The sequence below is a fragment of the Mugil cephalus genome, chromosome 19 (genome assembly GCF_022458985.1).
Source record: "Mugil cephalus isolate CIBA_MC_2020 chromosome 19, CIBA_Mcephalus_1.1, whole genome shotgun sequence".
Classification (NCBI taxonomy): domain Eukaryota; kingdom Metazoa; phylum Chordata; class Actinopteri; order Mugiliformes; family Mugilidae; genus Mugil; species Mugil cephalus.
In genome coordinates, this window is record NC_061788.1 from 9210605 (window position 1) to 9230382 (window position 19778).

The window sequence follows — 19778 nt, forward strand, 5'->3', positions numbered from 1 at the left end:
GGCCAGCAGAATTCATTGGGAGGAGCTGCTTGTGCAGGGCCCATTGATGTCACACACTGGCTTTGGTAGCCGGGGTCTTGGCACGAGGCCGAGACTAGACCAACGGAGCCAACTCAAGTTAAGGGAGAGAGCCAAAAGAATAACTGGAAACTGCATCAGCAAAGCCCCTTCAAAAAATGCTCTCGAGAAAAAAAAAGAGAAAATAAAGTCTGAAAAGGAAAACAATTGTATCTTGAAAGCGCAGGAACAAAAGAAGCATAGGTGAGTGATCAGGGTCAGAGGTCGAAATGAAAGAATTAGAAGTCAGAAAAGGATGAAGCGAAGTCAGTTAGAAACAATGAAGCTCATTAGGAAGGAGTACTTAAGGAAAACATCACTGAGGTATCTATGAGTGGAGCACAATGAACTCCAAAGGGGGGGATGCCATTCATGCATTTACAGCATTATCATGTACCGGTTGAGGTGAACACTAATATAAGTGCTATTTGTTGGAAGATGCTGTTTTACAGAACAGTTTTACAAAACAGCATCTCTCGTCCGTTGGCAGTCCAATCTGTCTGTTCTCTTTTTATAATAACTGTAAGAGGGCAGAAGATGGAAAGCAGGCGTCTTCTCAGAATGTGATTACCCGTGGCTCCCTTTTCCATGTTCCTATGCATGTATAATGTGTATATGAACCTGTGACTGTGGCAAACATATACAGCACTGGGTCGTATTTCACATTTGTCTTCTCCGTTGCCCCAGAAAACCGTCATACTGCAGGTTTACCTGTTAACCTATTCATTTTCAACACCCTTCCCTCCTTTATTTCGCATGTGACATTATTAAAAAACTTCTTTTCCAAGCTTTAGATATGACTTCCTTCTTGGCTCTTGTGGCAAAAACAATTTCCATACTGGTAATAAATTACATTTATTGTTGCCTTGGTCAGAAATGATTGTGACCATCTTTTCAGCTGGGATTGCAGCGTCCCCTTTAGCCATTTTTTCACTCACGCAATGACTGAGCACATTTATGAGGTGCAGAAGTCATTATGCAAAACCCACTACACACTGATGATGGTGGATGCGATGACACATCCCTCTGTCCATTTCACTCGCTGTGCAAGCCCCTCTCTAAATGCACCTATATGACTCGTAGACCATTTGTCCATGGTCTCCTCAGACCCAATTTCCGGAACATTTCTGTAGCTCGTGCCTGAACTCATCACCATTCACCTGGACCACACTCTGGTAACATCAGGTAGCAAGTAAATTAATTTATTAAGGATTCATCCCCCCTCCCCCAAATAAAGCATTTGGTGTTACAGGCATCACCAGCTGATGAAAGCTAGAAATTTGTCCTTATGAATGTTAACTCCTCTCAAAAGCCTCACACTGGGGAAATATTTCCAACCTTTTGTTAGGCTATTGTTCATTTTTAATGCAGTGAGTCATAAAATTGGAGCTGATTGCAAAACCATGACTCTTTCACTTTTCTAAACCCAATTATCTTCAGGGCCATTATAAAGGTAAAAGTAATTAGAACTAGAATTTATTAGAATTAAGGCGGTCTTCAAAAAAAAAAAAAACTATTCTAAACTCAGACTTAATATTCTGCAGCGAAAAAGGTTTACTCACCACCACTTACATCCATAAAAATGCAGCGGTACCAGCTTTACCCCACGCACATGTGGAGCATAGTAATTAAGGCTGATTCATCGAGTGACTGTGGTGGTGATTAGCGAATCACGTCGCTATTGTGCTGCAATAGTTGAAATGCGGTTAATGATATATTACATTATGTATTAAATTGTGTTAACAGGGTTTAATGCATAACGCACAACCACGGGTATGAGGCATATTCGAGACAACTTGTGGTTTGCCAGTTAGAAGAATTACATAGTTATATAAAAATTATGTTAAAGGGGTTGTTTTAGTGGGATTTTTCTTGAATGCGCTTGCAAGCCTTCATGTTCAGAAAACACATTCTATTTAATTTTATTTTGAACTGTAAGACATTTCTGCACCATCGCTTTTCATCTTCTGTCTAAAGCTAAGGTGTCGCTACCTTTAAATAGGCCTTCGTTTACCAAGATCATATGAACCTCTTCCTCTTGTGGTACTCGCAACTTTGTGAGAGGAAATTTAGATTTCCGAAACGGCATAGATACACTTCCTTGCTAAACTGTTAGCCCTGTAGGTTTCCCTGGATTTACGACAAGCGTTACCGATTGAACGGCAAGAACTGTGGGTCTGTAGCCACAAGCTAATGAGTTCCATTTGAAGGCTGCAAGACTAGGTAGACCAGACTAGTCGGTATGCGGCCCTCATGTGGAAGATAGGTATTGGAAGCATTGGTTTACGCATGATTTCTGTGGAAGAGTGGCAGATTTTCCTAAGCTTAACAAAAACTACATGGCATACTAAATTCACGGGAACAGCCCAAAAGCTACAATAGAGTCTCTTTAATGCTACAGAATGAAAAAAAAAATAAATACGATTAAAAAAATACCTCGATTAACATATCATGTTGATAGCTTTTTCCTTTGGTCTCTACTATTTTACCCCCTTGCGGCAGGTACAAATGTAATAATAGCACCAAGCTGCATTACCTCATTAATGTCTGTGTCAATATGAAGGCAGACAGCAAAGACACCTTCCTTCCTGCCTATCTCTGAGCCCTCCTCAAATGTCTGGCACAGCTTTTTCTGGAAAGAAGCATGTGTTGACATTTTCATAGTTGGCAAAAAAAAACAAAAAAACAAGAAGGAACTGTCACATATATTCCCTGTCAATTGTTTTTTAATTTTTTTAAAATTTTATTATTATTATTATTATTTTTACAGCATAGAAACGTAATCAAACTTGTGGCGAATTAAACTGCAGTCGGAACTATTTTTAAACCTGGTGCTGCAGGCAAATGTCTCCCTACTCTGTCAACCCGGGGGCTGTTAATTTAATGGCGGCTCCGTGCGAGGCCACTCGCCAATTTGCAAACCTCCCTATCCGTCTCAAAGTCGGAATACTGGCGGGTTTTGATTCTGCGCGAAAGAGGTCGCGATAATTACCGAGTTATTTTGCTAATACTGTATTTATTTGTGATGGATGGAGTTTCCGGACTGCTCATTCTTAGCGTCGCGGTTTATGAAGTGTTTCAATCACACATTCATGCCGTTTTTAATTTTTAATCTTTGCAGTAAAGTGTGAATCTAGCGTTTTCATTTTGCCTTCCATATCCGTTAACGTCTCTTCACTTCGTCACTGGGTATGTTTCACGGTGTGCGTTTAATCACGCCGAAGGATGATTTATCACGGCTGTTGTGTATCTGGTGTGTTACTTACAATTTAAAATGATGTATTAGCACCATGGAGCATTGAAGCATGAAGCAGATCTCACTGACTTTACTTTTGCTTTGTTCCACGCCTGTGAGTCTATGCTGTGTCACACAAACACTTACCGGAAAATGTATCACAGACAGCACAGCGGCTCCCATATGGCTTTACAGTGTGAGGGAATATTTCAACACTTGATTGCTTTGTCTCCCTAATCAGTCCCAGAGTTCCACCTGGAGCTTTCACACCATCTCCAAACTTGCAAACAGACTCCAAACTGTTTGGCTGCTTGACAGAAGTTGTTCACTTGCTTAAGCAGAAGTGAAAGTGCACGGTCGTGAAAGTGCGACCGCGAATGTGCAAAACGCGCAGTTTGAACTCACGTTTCGACTCATCTGCAATGTGCCGTGCTGTTCTATTTTTATCATTGTGATGTGTTTTCAGTAACATGTTTTTTTTTTTTTTCCCTTTTCTTTTTAGACCAAAAATTTTTTTGAACTCACGATGAAAAACGCAAGGCCGATGAACCTCATCGTCACGTCTACAGACACATGTTACGGTTTAAACAACATCAGTGCGGACGTCAACATTTATGTGAGTAATGCCTTTTGTTTTTCCTACGTCAGCTTTCAGACTGCGCTCTCACCTAGCTATCTGGGTGCATAATGGGTAGGGGTGTGCAAAACCCTTGAGCTCCTTTGACTGTTTTACAAGCTACATTTCTCAACCAGCTATTGTTACAAGAGGCTGTTGAACAATTACCAGCTAATCATGACAAATGATCGGGTTGCGGGGACTCCAGTGCAAGCAGTTCCAATAATATATAATTTCCATATATTTCCAGATGTGCTCGGCTCCTGTCTAGTGCCAGCTGTTTTACATACAAAACGACACAGCTGTGCAGCCCCCGCGCGCCTGTTTGCAGAGACAGTGAACCGCGTTGGTTCTCTGCGCCTATATTCCCCAGTGGCTTCTCTGCAAGAGGCAGTTTGTGTTTGAGATTTTTTTTTTTTTTTTTTTTTTATGATCCACGCCATAAAACCGGCGAGAGAAGTTTTAGAGTGGTCAGTAACGAGGGGGGCTGATGGCGTCGGTAGTAAAATTAATGTGCCAATAAAACTGGAGATTCTGACTTTTATACACTGTTCCCAGATTGAACCTCTGGATCTAAACCAGGGAGGACACAAAACATTTACTGTGCTGAGCGTTCAAAAAGCAGGAATGATGCTGGAATATCCAAATTCAAAATATTGCCTGAAAGTCGACTATTATTTCTAAATGTGCTACTGACGATACGCTTAATTTTTAATTCAGTAGTTTAGCTTGCTGAATACATAAAACCCTACCGTATGAATATAAAGACACTATAACAACTTTTAGAGAAATATAAACTTGTGACATATTTAAGTTTTTAATCCCGGTTTATAGACTGTTCGGACTTTGGTACAAATGAGTGTAGTACTTAGTGTTCCCTTGCACGGATGAATGTGTTTCCTTTGAGTCTGCGTCTCTTCACTGTCAGTCTGGATGTTGGATTTAGATTGAAGACTTCCTTAAAGGAACCATTCCCTCCCAAATGATTTGCTTTAATACATCGGCAATCTCGAGCTGTTTGTAAACGTCGCCTTGAGAACAGTCAGCCGCAAAATGATAAGCTTGACGACAACAGTTTGTCTTTTGTCCGTTGCGTGTCTTAAAAAGATCTGATATGCCAGCAAATGATTTATAGCACTGATGAAAACAAGTTCAGACATAAATAACAAGCCAAAAAATGCTTACATTTAAAAAAAAATAATAATGACAGAAAAAAAAAGCCACTGCTGGCCAATCACAATGGTGAAATGTTTATGGGAATGACAACGGTTAGTGATATGCTGACAGCAGTGCGACACTGCATCCTGTATCATGTCCTGTCGAGAGCCTGGGCATCATTGCCTGTGACTGCAGGATGTTTTTGTGGGATGAACTGTATCACTGGGGGAAACAGGGGGGTGGGTTGGCGATTCTCTTACGCAGCAAATTGCAGCGCAAGAGAATCAGCATCTGTTCTGCATCTGCGAAAGTACGTCACCGCCGCCCTGGCAGCTTGGCTCGATGCGACACCTCGTTTTGGCTTCCCACTGCTGACCCGAATGCACGTACAGTACGACATTAAAGAAAACAAAAAACATTTTCGTTCACTCAACGTTATCTGCAAAGTCTATTGATGAGGTGAAACAGTGACTAATGGGAAAGGAGGTCAGAAATCATACAATTCTACAATCCCCAGTAGACATTTCTGTGAAGTCAGTTTGATTTTCTCCAGGCTTCCAGTAATTTGAGATAAATTCCTCTGTAATCATTAAAAGGATCAACACTGTTATTTCCCCTTTTCTCTCCCATCCTGCTTTTGAGGCCTTCCCTGTCTGCCCGTTTCCGTCGTGACTGACTTTTTTTTGTTTTTTTTCTTTCCCCTTTCCCGTAGTTTCCCTTTGCACTATTTTTTGATTCTGCGTCAATCAAATATTCATGCAGAAAGACAGACGGCTCCCCGGGGCTTACTTGGCTTCCACCATTTTTTATTTTATTTTATTTTTTTTCCCCCTCTTCTGTCTCACTTTGTGACTATGCGCGTGTAGGCTCTTGCGTAACACATGAGACGGGTCAGGAGAGGGGCTTTTGCCATTTACACAATACTGCAGTTGCAAACAGGATGAAGTACGGATCTCTCTGAGGTGTTAAGGTGTCACCCTTCACCCGAATGTCCATCTGATTAGTAATAAAGTCAGCAACGAAAACACAGATGAGACAAAGGAAGCTGAATAGGTGAGTCAGAATCCAGTAAGTGTGCATCACACCATCCACGTATTGTGCTTGTACTCGGAAGATTTCGTGAAAATATTCTTGGTCGATGACCTCATTGTATATCTGAAGAAAGCAAAATTAGCTGCGCCTGAGCATCACTGGGCGTCGACAATATGAGGAAGTGCACCACTTCAGTACAGTGTTTTATTTTCTTCTTCAGCCTGTGAAGGACAGAAGAGGAGAGGAATACATCAGCATAGACAAAAACTCATTAAAGGCTGAGCCCAAAATAAAACTGGAGCACATGTTTTCTTTCCCGATTTGTTCCTTATTGAGCACATTTTTTAGTTCTAGTTTTTATTTTTATATTTCCAACCGTGTGGAAGCCTGCTGTAGAAAGCCCCCGCTCTCTGTTCCTAGCGCCTTCCCCTGCCTTCTTCATTCACGCTTAATGTAAACTCCATTATTTCCCATCAGCCCAGACGAGGAAACAGCGGTGTCTAGTCGATGGGATGGATGTATATATTTATACCTTGTATGGAGCCAGATTCCAGCCGACTGCGGTGACGCACAAAGCTAAAAAAGGTCCCATTTCCTGGCCCCACTCAGGAAGCAAAGGAAAGACCTTGGCTCCAACGGGGTTGTGCAACTGGACTCGTGGACACTTAACCATAACAAACATTTCTTTTTAACAAGGCTCTTGCTAAGAGAATAGGGGAGAGTTGTGGAGTGGAAAGAAAGAGAGGGATGGGTGGACATGTTTGATCTGACACTGTTTTTTTTCCAGTCTCTGAAAGGCATCATGACTGTATTTAACAAAACTAACTGGCATGGTTTGTGTTCCACTTTTCAGATAAATGTTAACTCCTCAATTAAGCTTTTCGATAATGGACAGAACAACACCCACAAGGAAGCCTTCCCCACTCAAGATGCAGAGTTGATCGAGTGGGCGAAAAGAAGATTTGGGGGCGTGACTTCATTCACCACCATTAAAAACCTGAATAAAATCTCGATAGCAGGAGCACAAGGTGAGACATATTTGTTGTAGACTGGCCTAGGTTACTGCAGCTTTTACACTCTCCCAAACTTTGTTTTGCTGTAATTGGAAGGTTGCCTCGAGTTAATTCCGGGTTCTGGTGACACACATGAAATGAACTCGGGGAACAACATAATAGACTTCCATCAGATCACAGCAGCAAAGGAGGACTCTCTGCCTGCCTAAAAGCCTTTCAGATTTGTCAACCTCGACACAATGGTTTTTATCTAAGATACGCTATCTGCATCTTTGTTTGGTCTAAAAAAAAAACACAACAAAAACACAGTGTTTGGTGCTGAAGAGAACAAAGTAATTACAGTCTGAGCAGCATGCAGCTCCGGCTTACATAACCCAGGAGAGAGTCCGCAGTAGAGTAATCAAGGATGGATGCTGCACTGTTTCCAGAGCTCGCTCAATAATATTCATCACCAGCCGTCTCGCATCCGAAGTGTGCGTAAAAAAAAAAAAAAAACATTCTGACGAAACTGCTGAAAACCCACTGCCCTGTGATGAAACGGTTTTGATTTTTTTTTTTTTTTTACATTTTAATTTTCTCACACACAGGGCTTCTACAGCTGACTAACATCTGTGCATTTGTTTACAGCATTAGTTTCAAAATGCCACAAACTATTATTGGAACTGTAAAATCAGCCAGTCATAGACCTCAGTTTGGCAAAGTTCCCCGGGACTCGACCCAACTTTTTCTGTTGTCAAGGTGTCGCCGCATACAGTACGACAGGACGTCCGTAAAGAGAAATCGAGCTGAATCTGGACGCTTGCAAAGACACTGATTTTAAAAAACGGGAACGTCAATGGCTGAGTAAAGGCTGGACATAAGGATGTTATGTAGAGGTTGCAGACTTTAGCTGTGGCAGCGGGAGGCTCGGAGCAAGCGCAATTATTCCCCGGCAAAGCCTTCCTCAAGGCAGTCTGAGCCAGAGCAGGTTCAAAAACAAATCAGCTGAAATAATGGCCGCGCATTTTGAAGGAATTAATTGCTTTTCACGTTTTCTTCTGCTTCCACACGTCTATCAACTGTTATAACAGATGACAGATCACCTTGCCTGTTTTCACAGTGGCACATTGCGCTTCTTCCATTTTCAAAGTTGGAGAAATAACCTTTTTTTTTTTTCTTGCCACAAATAGTTTTAGTTAGTGTTTTAACTGACTCATAGTCCTTGGACATTAGAATGATTGTGGAACGGAGTAGAGCGCTGTTTAGTTGTATCCCTGGGCCTGCACTGGGGTGTTAGGTGAACTTGCGTAGGCTTCATCGTAGGCGTTTGAAAAGTCTGTGCAGTGACACACGAGAGTGTTGCAGACCAACTGAGCAGAATATATCTGCGTGTCCCTCAGGTCTTGTGAATGCCTCGCTGCGATTTCAAAATCTGTGTCATGCTACAGACAAGTGTTGAGCAACGCTGTTCTCCTCACGCTTTGTTCCCAACACTTATTTTAGTGACAAAATGCCGTGTTGTGTTTTCCACATGTTTTTTCGCAATTCTGGGTACTTGGTAATTGGCGCGATGATGATATGCGAGGTTTTTTTGGGGAGCCTGCTTTTCGCCGTAGCGCTTTGCTACCACCCAATATGTGTGGCTTTTATTGTGCACCGTGGGAAGTTGCACCTGCATAGTGTACTCTTTTTAGGCTCGTCCTGATTATATTAATGTTTCTGGGCTGTTGCTCCCCAGTGCTACTCTGCGGAATAGTTTATGCAAGCATTATGAACACTCATTCTATCAAACATACCTAATATGTCAACTGGTTTTAATTGGAATTGGATGTCTCTGCAGAAGTGCAAAACTTCTTTAAGAAAGCAGAGTTGTAATTTTTCTTACGACCGAACGCTGATGGAATGTGGATGGTTGTGGCTTTACAGGGATCAACCTTGGGTCCCCCCCTGACTGCAAGCTCAGGATCGAAGACGCATCGGAGAAGCACTTTATGCAGATTGCAGTGTCACCTTCGATTAAATCTTGCTCCCTGCAGCAGGGGAGATCCAGTGACGACCCTGAACTCCACATCATAAACATCCCAGAGAATTCCAGCATTCGGTAAACCTTGATGTTCATGCAAGATCAAATTGCATTTCTATTTGCTGGCAAATTTCATATTTTTAACTTCTGCACGTTGCAGCAATGTGACAGTTCGCGTGGAACCGGAGAAGGCCAGTGTGTTCCTGAGAGGGCCTCAGGGCACCACATGGACAATCATCAGTTCACACTTCGTCAAGATTGTTGTAAGCTCACAACACACAGTAGATAAAGCAGAGACTATGTATGAGATATGATTTATTTGGAGGTAAAATACTCTGATGTGAATTTGTGCTCATTGAGGTTCCTTGATCCCCCCCCTCCACAGTCCAACAACAACATCCAGTTGACCCTCTTCCCAAACCAAATACCACCAGGAATTACAATGAACAGTGACAACGCACATGAAGTGCAAAGGAAAGCTTTGGAATATTTTCCTGCCAGCACTTTCATCAGCTATTCTGAGCCGATATCACAGATGTCCGCAGTTCATCTGGTTCTTGGAAGGAGAGACGGCACTCCAGGTGAGACAGTGACACTGAGCTTTTAAACATTCATAACATTTACCCAAAGAGCGGACTGTAAAACGCTCTAACCCGCTCATAACTTACGTTACATTATTGTACGTTCCGCAACTTGCTTTGCCGGATTTCAGAACTTCAAAACCCTCCGGCGTCTCATTCAGAGTAACCACGACGACGATTCTAATGTCTCATTTTGTGTCTGTCCATTTTTTAAATTTTAGGGACTTTGCTCACAGAACCTCCCACCACAACCAGATCCCCTCCTCAGATGCCTCTGGTGATGCAGCTGTACACCTCCCCGGACTACCGCTCACCCCTGGACCCCAGCACCAAGGTGCAGAGCGACAAGCGGATTTACGCAGAGGTAAGAATCCGATTGCCCTTTTGGTTGCATTTAATGTCCCGTTTCTCAGCTCCTGGTTAAACATAGCCACACATAGTGGGTAATGTAGAATGTTATATAAACGCAGTGTGCAGTTTTAAGAGCTAGGAGAACAGATTACGGCGGCTTAATCAACCAAAACCACCATAGTGTACATTAATGATAAAACATATCAGCTCTTTTCTTCAAAATTGGGTTGAATGTAAATCAAACCTCCCCCAGACTGCTCCCAGGGTGCTGCACACTGCTGCATGCTGATCCGAGTGTGCTCACTGCTGTGTGTAAGAATAGATGGGTTCAGTGAGGATAATGAATTTCCTCTTATATGGACAACTCATAGTATTTTTACGTTACAATTCTTGCTGCAATACTTATTCAGTAGTTTATTGTTAAAAAAATATCATATTGGTCCCAAACATTTCAGCATCACTTCGATGTCAACACCTTTTGACAGCTTTTTTTCCTTTTTTTAATCTTTTTTTGATGCCGTATGTCTTGTCCTCTACTTCTTGTAGATTTCGGGGGACATTATAGGGGACATCGAGTTGACTATCAAGGTGATCAACTGCTTCGTGCACTCCAAGGGCTCATGCCCCATAGTCAGAGAGCTTCCCTTCATTCCAGAGATCTGCTCCTCAAATTCATGTCCCAAAAGCACCCGACTCAGCTTCTCTTTAGATCATCTCCAAGAGCTGACAACCACCACGTGGGACCTCGAGTGCTCCGTCCAACTTTGCCACAGTGAGGTAGGAACTGATCAGCCATTTCTGATTTATCCCTTTGACATAAAGCATGGTACAGTATTGTTTAATATGGTGTGCGTTAGCGTGGTCTTCTTCTTTTTTTTTCTTTTTTTTTTTGTGGTGACCTCTTGGGTGTTATCTTTGCCGACTTCCCTAGAATTGCGGAGAAGGTGGAAGAGTGAAGAGGAACCTGGAGGTCACTCAGCCGTGTCTGCAACCACCAAGTGAGTTCAGTTTAAACTCCAAAATGTGCATTAGTTAAGCTCTAGAGAAGTTCAGCTTTCGAAACAAAACTCATTCAACGACCTGTTGGAGGTCCCGAGTTTAGTGTGACTCTCTTTTTTTTTTTTTTTGACAACAAACCCTTTCTATGAAGATGAATGCTTTCTATTTAATTCCAACAATAAACTCTCTGAACCCCCACAAGCAAAACTAAAACTTTTAAATTACCTTTTATGCCTTCAGGACGTAATTGCTAGTCTAGTGGTTGGTCAGAGTGTTGTTGCTTGCTGCTATAATTTTCTTTCCTATTATTGCTTCCAGAGCACAACAAATGCAGCTCAGCCGGTTGTCATAGCAGTGAATTCAGGATATGCAGTGTAGCCAGCAAGGGGTTCTGGGGCAGGGCCTCGTCCTTTAGGAAGGTCTGCAGGCTGACCTTGTGGCCACAATCAGACGTAATAGCCCTCAGGGGAGGCACGTTGAATTCCTTTGTGTTTCCAAGGGGTCTGACTGTGTTGCTGTCCAAATACAGGCACCGGGCCCCGTGCTATTGTCAGACTAATCAACACCGTTGACTCAACAAAGGAAAGATGTCATATATATATTTATTTATTTTTTTTGAAAAAAAGAAGAATCACCTCCACATTTGATGATTCATTTTCTAGGAACACGCAAACGATTTAATTTATGAGCTAAAAAGACACAAGGAAGTAGAGGATGATTAAATGTGGGCGCACATAGCGATTCTTCGTAAAAACTGATTATGGATTTGTTTATGCCTTAAGCTTCCTTTATGCTCCCTTTCCTTCCAGAGGAGAGAGATAAAAGTTGGTACGTCAGTGTCGCAATGCCTGTGTTGGGGAAGCTGACTAAACTACTCATCCATGCTTTCCTGTCTCCTGTTTGTCCTTTTCTTTGCTGCCCCAGAGTGACGTAATTAGCGATGTTTTTTTTGTTTTATGTTTTTTTTTTTTTTTATCTGCAGACAAGGACCTACTTAAACACAGGAATGGCTCTAAAATAACACGCTTGTTTGTTACGCGTGTTTGTACGGTTCAGTTCATTAGCGAGCATCAGGGATACGAGGGTTGCTGTATATCAGCAGGACGAGCAGACTGCATTCTGTTGCAAGGCTTCGCTGGGCAGGTCTGAGCGCTCCATTCAGTAATCCTTCCTGTTTGGTAGTTTTCATACAGAGGGCTACAGGGAGTCAAGGCACAGGCCTGCTGTCTCTCCCCCTCATGTCCACCTGCACTGGAGCTTCTGCTTCCTGCTACTGTTTATTCAGCTTTGCAGTCAAAGCCGCGCTCGGACAAACAAACGCGGCGACTGATTGCAGAAGCGGGGTCTCTAGAGAAAGCCTGCTCAAGTCGCTGTGATGTTTCTGCACCTCTCTCTGGGTCAAGGAATGTTCCCTTTCTGTCAGATCAACAAACAAGGTTGGCTGTCTGGAATGCAGTCAGGTCAAACAGCCACAAGATGTCACCGTTCCTGTGCTCGGTTTTGTTTGTTTAACTGGACTCATAGTTTAGATTAAATTAAAATGAATACTTTATGTTAATATTGTAAATTAAATTAGGGTTATTATATTAGACTTTGCGTGGGACAAAATATGCAGTTCTGTTTAAATGTTGTTTGTTCTGACAGCAGAATTACATCTCAGCTCACTGCAGATGGTATTGGACTAGCCATTATTTGGATGCACATAATGTGTTGAGAAGTTTCTGCAAAGCCCACCCATTGTTTTCTGTATTCTATTCAGTATGCCTCAGGGCAGAGGAGCTGTTTTGTGTGAAGCCTACTTTAGCAGCTAGCATAGCATGTTCCACCAGGAGGCAGGAGGCGGCAGAAGCAGGTGAGAGAAACTCACGCGAAGGTGAAGATTACTCTCCTCCAAATGTTCTGGATTCTCGTGGGAGGATCTCCGCGTGTAGCAGCAGTAGGGGAGTTTGCGCACTGTGCACTTGATGCACAAAACACGAGAGCATGCACACATTACTTTGGCGGGATCCTCCGACAGCCGACATGGCTTTGATCAGAGGCAAAGATGTATGTGCTGTGCGGTATTGGAGAGCCACAAGTCCTCAGTCCAGTTCCATATAGTGAGATAACGGCGCACGCTCGACCAGTGAGAGGTTAGGTCACAACAGCAGCTTTCCAGAAACTCAATCAAGATTGGAAAACTGTTGGAATTGGATTTAAGAACACCTGGCGTGCTTTTCATTTTAAAAATCAGAAGCACAGATCAATATTTCATTTATACAGTCAGAGGTCGCGAGAGTTTAAGGTGACATCTGAGTGAAGTGGGGAGGGGGGGGGGGGGGGGCTGTCAATGATCTATTGTGCAGCCTTTTTGAATTGACATCTGTCTCAAGGTAATCCATCCACGGCTTCGGGAGCACAATGAGAGAAGCAAAACTGCGTGATGGCCTTGCCGGGCTTGTGCAGCGCGCTTGTACAACAGTGCTGTATGTCAAAGGCTTGAGCGAGTTTTAGTGTTTGCATGTTCTCCAGCTCTTCTTTCAGAGCTGCTTTTAGGGAAAGTGGTATTTTTATGGCAGCTGGCGCAGAGTTTTATGTTGTCTATTAAGTTTGTTAGCTGCAAACCACATTGTGCAGGTCGAGCTGAAACACTGCTTGCCCAGAGAACATCGCAAATGGCAGCATTGATTGTAAATTAAAATTTGCACCGTTAGAGAACTGAGAAAAAAAAAATGATGAGGTTATAGTCAGGCTGAGGTCAAATGCTAAAACATAACGACTTATATTTTCTATAGAGCGTACATACACACTCGAGGTCTTGGAATATAGAGTGCCAGCTTTAGGGTCTGATGGAAAGCTTTATAACGCCATTATGTTTCTTTATTGAGGGCCACTTGCCCGTGTTCGAGTTAATGAATTTAAAACTAGATTAGGTGTGAAACTTGGAAACTGTCCTGTTTAAATGTTAAACTTTTCACTTTAAAGCCAGTTACATTACAGTGCGGCAATCACGAGTCACCGCACAACCTGATGTGCACAAATGTCTTCTGTTGATATGTAGGACAAACCTAAATTAAGAACACATGCATATAAAACGGCTATAGTCTTAGGTGCAGCAGGATTTATTTGGGAGAGCCGTGCACAGCTCTGCATCAGCACATTACCAGTAGCTATAGAAACAGGCAAGTGTATCGGCCCTCCACAAGAAAACTCGTTTTACTGTGATGCTGCAAGACGGAATGAAATTTGTGTTTTATTCCTCCTCATATGAAAACTTAAGGGACTTAAATTTCTTACAATCATTGATCTGGAACTAATCAAAAATTGAGATGCTGTTTAGTAAGGTAACCTTTTCTTTGGTTTCTGTGCCATGCCTTCAAATGAAATCAACCAAAGTTCTTAACTGGCCTCTATAGGCGTTGATGTGGTATTAAAGGGCCATATCATAGCTTGTGAAAATCACATGTGTTTTATGTTACTCCGTACTCTCTAGGGCTGAATAAAGAGAGATTTTCTGATTAAAACCGACCTTCATTTGAAAGATTTGCTTTTTTAAATACTTAGTGTATCCTCTTGTGACAAATATGCTGCAGTCTCGCAATTCTGACGTTAGCCTGATAAAAAAAAAACAACTCTTTCACTAAAATATCTAGTATATAACATAAGGACCTTGTGAATCAAAATTGAATTGATTCAGGAAGTGACTTATCGCAGCAGCTTTTGGAAGTGGTTGGTGGCATTAGAGTCAGAGAAATCATCCTCTTTTTTTCCTATCTGTCAAATTGGATGGATCCAATCAATTCATAATTTGTTTTATACTTGAGTAATTCAAAAGGGGGACTATTCAGGACCATTCAAGGAAACAGACATTTTGAACATTTTCCTCCCTTTAAACATAAAAGACTTTAAAATAGACAGTGCAGTTCTGTTACTGTTGGTGCAATTTATTAAATACAACATTCAGAACCAACTGTGGGTCTTTAAAATGCTTTCAGGATATCTGAATAAATGATCTAATCCAATTAAGAAACTTAACCTTTTTGCTGTTCCCTGGGTGAAAGATTTTTTATATGCCCTTGGAAAACACCGTCATTTCTTAGATTGCTCACATCAGCTTGGGACTAGATCAGCACATTACGAGAACATTTCAAAGCTCTGTAAGTTTATTTTCACACTGAATATTAATTACCACTTGACTCGGGTTAGGTGTTTAACTGAAACTTGCATACATAGTTTTTCTCCGTGTTTATGTTTCAGCTCCGCCGTGCTTTGATTTTGGCCTACCTGGTGTTCTGGGCATTGCTTTTGGAGGGTTCCTGATTGGAGTATTACTTATTGGAGCACTGTGGTTTATCAAAATTAAAACAGGTAAATGTGAGTCTCAACATTTGTGCTTGAATAAAGATGTTAAGCTGCGCTTGTCTGGATCTGAAATGGTTTCATTCCACTTTATTCAGGGTACCCAACTGGACTGGACATGAGATCAACTGCAGCCAGTCTTCCCGGTAAGGAATTTAACTTTTACTTTAATTTTTTTTCTTTTCACTTCATCAGTTTCTCATTGGTTTTATTGGGACTTTCTTCAGGGTGTCCATGCTCACGAGCTAAGCGACAACCTGTTTCCACCAACCCCTCCCCTTCTGAGAACAGCAGCGCCAACGCTAGCATTGGAAGCACCCAAAGCACACCGACCAGCAGCATGGCATGAGATTAGGATATCTTCCACCACCATGGCCACCATCTCCCTATAAAGTCACCTATATGGGTTTTGTGCTTTCTTTATTAAGGCTCAAACAGCAGCTCCCCCCGCCCCTTTCCCCGTTGAAATTCTTATTCAAAAAGCACAACCCATGTCTTCGACATACCACGTCTGAAATGGATGTGATTTGGGAGTTTGTAATTGGGAGGTCTGGATGACAGGAAACCAAAGTCTTATCAGTGGCTTCTGATGCTCACCGTTGCAGCCTCTCTATAAAGTCAAGCTCTTAGAAAGGAAGTTAAAGAGGGCAAGAGAAAGGGAAAAAAAAATTAAAAAGAAAATAGGCTCCCAGCAACAGGAAAAACAAACCATATCCCCCAAGAGCTAACAGGAAATTCACTGCATTCCTTTCAATGAATTGTGCTTGCGTGATGGCAGCACAATAGTTAGACAGGAGACAAACCAGTCAAAAGACCGACTTTGAAAAGCAGATGAAAAGCTGTTTTCGCATTTTAACATCTAAGCTGCAAAAACATGAAGGGCCTTTGGCTAGGTCAGTCCAAAAACCTGTGAACAACATCTTGGGGACTGAAAAAAAGATGTCCATGCTAGGATCTCAAACCAGTCAACGAAATGCTTACTTCAAGAGGTCTTAATTGGAGTTTGAGGTTAATTGTTAACAGCTACCTCCTATTATTGTTTGGAAGTCTGGAGCTAAGCTAGATTTCTCTTTTGAAATTACCTTTTTGTGTTTTTCTTCTCTCTCTCTCTTTTTTTTTAAATTCTGTGTCACTTTAGGTTAATCTTTTATTGACCCTCTGGGTCTTTGATAGCTCACGAAACACAAAAGTTATGGTGCAATTTTCATGCTATTCAGTATGTGTGTCCCAGTGTCCTGTGTTTATTGCAAATCACAAAGAAATGTGCTTCATTTACCAACTACAACAAAGCCAATCTAACATTATTTATGGCCCAAAGGTAGCAATAAATTATGAGCCATTAAGAAAAAACACTTTATGCGAGTTCATCATCACTTTTGTAATGTGCAGTGCCACATGCAGAGATGTATGGCTGTATTCAGAGCTGAGTAATGAGCCCACAGCGAGGAGCTTGTACCAAAACTCTGCACATCCGTTTTCAGACTTATAAATGGACTTAAGCTCCACTCATACAGTGAAGACCACAGGGTGGAGTTTCCCAAAAATAGTCTATCCAGAGGTTGAATTCCAGTACTTTTCCTTTTGCACAATACCCATTCTCACTAGGGCTACTTTTAAGTCCTTCACCAGTGCCTTACAGTTTGCTATAATCATGATCTACCATAAATTTAAGACTTGTGGAAACAAAAATATTGCACCGAAGTGTTATCAGGCTGTACAGCTAGATTGTTTATGGTATACAGTATATAGTAATTACGTCTGGAGATCAATACTTGAAATTCGTGATTCATGTAGCTAGTCACTAAGATGGCTCCGTCTCCCCAATTTGTGAATTGATTGTTTTGGATAAATAACGATAGAACACATTGAGGAAAGGTTAACTGAGAAGGTTCGGATGGAGCTGTCGTAGGAGGTTCAGATGCAAATATTTGTACGTCTTCGCTGAAATTTCGGCTAAAGTTTCAAAAATTAACCTGCCTGGCAAAAGAGACAAGTATAAATGACATGTACCCACGCAGGCTACATGCATAGATTACACCATCTATGTCCCACAGAGGCATAAACCTCCAAAGTTTTATTCTTAGTTTAATGAGTATTTCTTAAGGGAATTATATCTGTGAAATTAAAAACACAGGAGTGTTTTACATTAAACGGGCTAGAATGTATCCATATCCAAATCCTGAAAATGAATCTACCTCCATTTAGTTTTTGAAGGTTTTAAGTCAGCTCTGAATACAGCCCCACTGTATTGGACCTACTAGTACTGTTACTTTTGATTATTCTGTGCTTTGTACAGCATGAACAGCCACAGCCCACGTAGTTGTGCTTTTACTCCATCAAGATGTTTTTAAAAATTCCAATCAGGCTTTTTCATTTTCCATTTGTCACACGACATGTATAATCACATGGAAATGCATTTTTAAAAAAAGAAAAAAGAGAGATCTGTTTATTTGAAATTGAGAAGTCAACTTCTGCTTTCCACATTTGATAGGCTGCATCAGCCGTGGCAGTGCTAATGCTAGACATAAGCTGCATCGTTGCATAATGGGGACTTCCAGTAGGGCTACAACCGCAGAGTGACGGTTGATCCGTGAACCCACTTTTGTATTTCACTGTACAAAATGTAAATGTTTAATATTGTTATTGCCGCTCTTTTTTTTTTTCTCCTTTATTACCTCTTTAAAGAAATACTCCCACAGCATCACACATCAGGTCTTGTGGTCCAAGTAAGCAACTACAAAGAGATCAGTTTGTATGTACTAAACATAGCATCGACATAAAACCTCTCTTTATATACTCGTGATACTTTTCCATATATATATAGATATGTATATTCACATTTCAAATAGTTATTCACCTCCTCATTTGGATTTTTAAAATAATTTAAGACTTAATCTCCAAAGTGTTCCAAACCATTTGCATTTGTGTTCTCGCTGTACGCGAGCCATGTAGCGCATTCCCGTCCTTTTTTTCCCCACTTCTTTTCTTGTGGAGACAGATCCACGAGGGCCAGTACAAATAGCCACTTGAGTGTTTGTGCAATATGATGAGGTAAACTTGTATGTAATGTCTATGTCATTTTTAGCTTTTTTTTTTTTTTTTTGGAACTGTTGTATGATATTCTTAACTTTGAACCATGTCTTAACCTGATTTGTTCTTTTATGTATTTGAAGAACTGGGACAATTCCTGACTGAGGCACTTAATCGAATGCACAACGTTTTTGTATAGTGATTTTGTTTTCAGCTCTCATACAGGTTTAAGTTTCGGTTACGGCGCGTGACACCTCGTGTCAGAAAGCAGTACATTTGGTTTTATCGGTTTTGCCGTTTGACTTTTGCCCTCAGCTGAAGATTCCCCTGCAGACCATAAAAAAAGAAACAAAAAAAAAACAAGGCATATCTCCATGAACTGACATCCTGACATTGTATTGTGTTCATTGTACCATCTTCAGTGGGTGTGATGGGGAAGTGCATTCTGAATTCTGAAGACAGGATGTCTCGCACAGTAGCATCCCAGTGAAACATTCAACACTCTTGCAGTTATCTGAATACATTCCCTACTTAAAAGAATAAAAATGAAGCAATTAGTGGAAACTTTTGGTTTAATTTCAGGCTGCGGGTGCAGTATTGGATGTATTCTTCGTTTTGTTATATATATTTATATATATACACATAAATGTCAGGTATTCTGCACCTGTGTTAAGCCAGCCACCGTGACTGTCTGAGCACTGACAGTAAAATAAGACAGGCTGTCAGTTAATCCACTTGTTAACCCTGCGGATCTGTTCGTTACCTCTGACAACACCTTCCTCCTCCATAGACTCTCTACAAAATACGTGTGTCTGACCGTGCGTAATCTGTGTGTCGAGTGTGTGTGTGTTTTCCGTGAGCGTACAATAGGAGCCGCGTTTATGTGAGCAGATTCTTCCTCCAGGCTCTGTGTCCAAAATTCTGCATTTGACCAATAACTCAGAAGTGGTAACAACATGTCAAAGTGTCTGCTTTTGTTTTCCCTTAAGTATACGATGTTTGTGCCAGGGTGGGAAGCCTTTTACCACTCAAAATACCCCCCCTCCAAATGTTGAGATACTCAACTCATGCATTTCTATTTTGTCTCAGAGAAATATAAGTTTTGTCTAAAATTATCTCGAAAGAATAAAGATAAATTTCAAATAATTGTGTTGTGCTTTTTGATGCGTTTTTTTACACATCTATTGCAGTGGATGAACCTTATACTTCATTAAATAGGGTTGGAAATAGCTAACCCTAGCAATATGAGACAGCAATAGTCCCATACACTCTAAAGTGCATTCATAAAACGTCACCCAAAGACGTTAAGCATAACATTATGACCACGGAAGTGAATAACACTGACCATCATGTGAAAGTACCAATA

At 41.4% G+C, this 19778-nt stretch overlaps 1 protein-coding gene across 2 annotated transcripts in view; it reads left to right on the forward strand.

Annotated features, from left to right (window-relative positions):
• eng (endoglin) overlaps positions 1-19558 on the forward strand; it is a 38540-nt gene extending 18982 nt beyond the window's left edge. The window contains exons 4-14 of one of the 2 annotated variants that reach the window (XM_047569467.1): positions 3795-3908; positions 6952-7126; positions 9017-9191; positions 9274-9376; positions 9499-9694; positions 9916-10058; positions 10592-10822; positions 10977-11043; positions 15281-15391; positions 15481-15528; positions 15610-19558. In XM_047569467.1, coding sequence (XP_047425423.1) covers positions 3795-3908; positions 6952-7126; positions 9017-9191; positions 9274-9376; positions 9499-9694; positions 9916-10058; positions 10592-10822; positions 10977-11043; positions 15281-15391; positions 15481-15528; positions 15610-15731 — 1485 coding nt within the window. In that variant the 3' untranslated portion in view covers positions 15732-19558. The remainder of the gene's footprint in view (positions 1-3794; positions 3909-6951; positions 7127-9016; positions 9192-9273; positions 9377-9498; positions 9695-9915; positions 10059-10591; positions 10823-10976; positions 11044-15280; positions 15392-15480; positions 15529-15609) is intronic. The other variant, XM_047569468.1, reaches the window with a different exon arrangement.
• Positions 19559-19778: the final 220 nt, after the last annotated feature.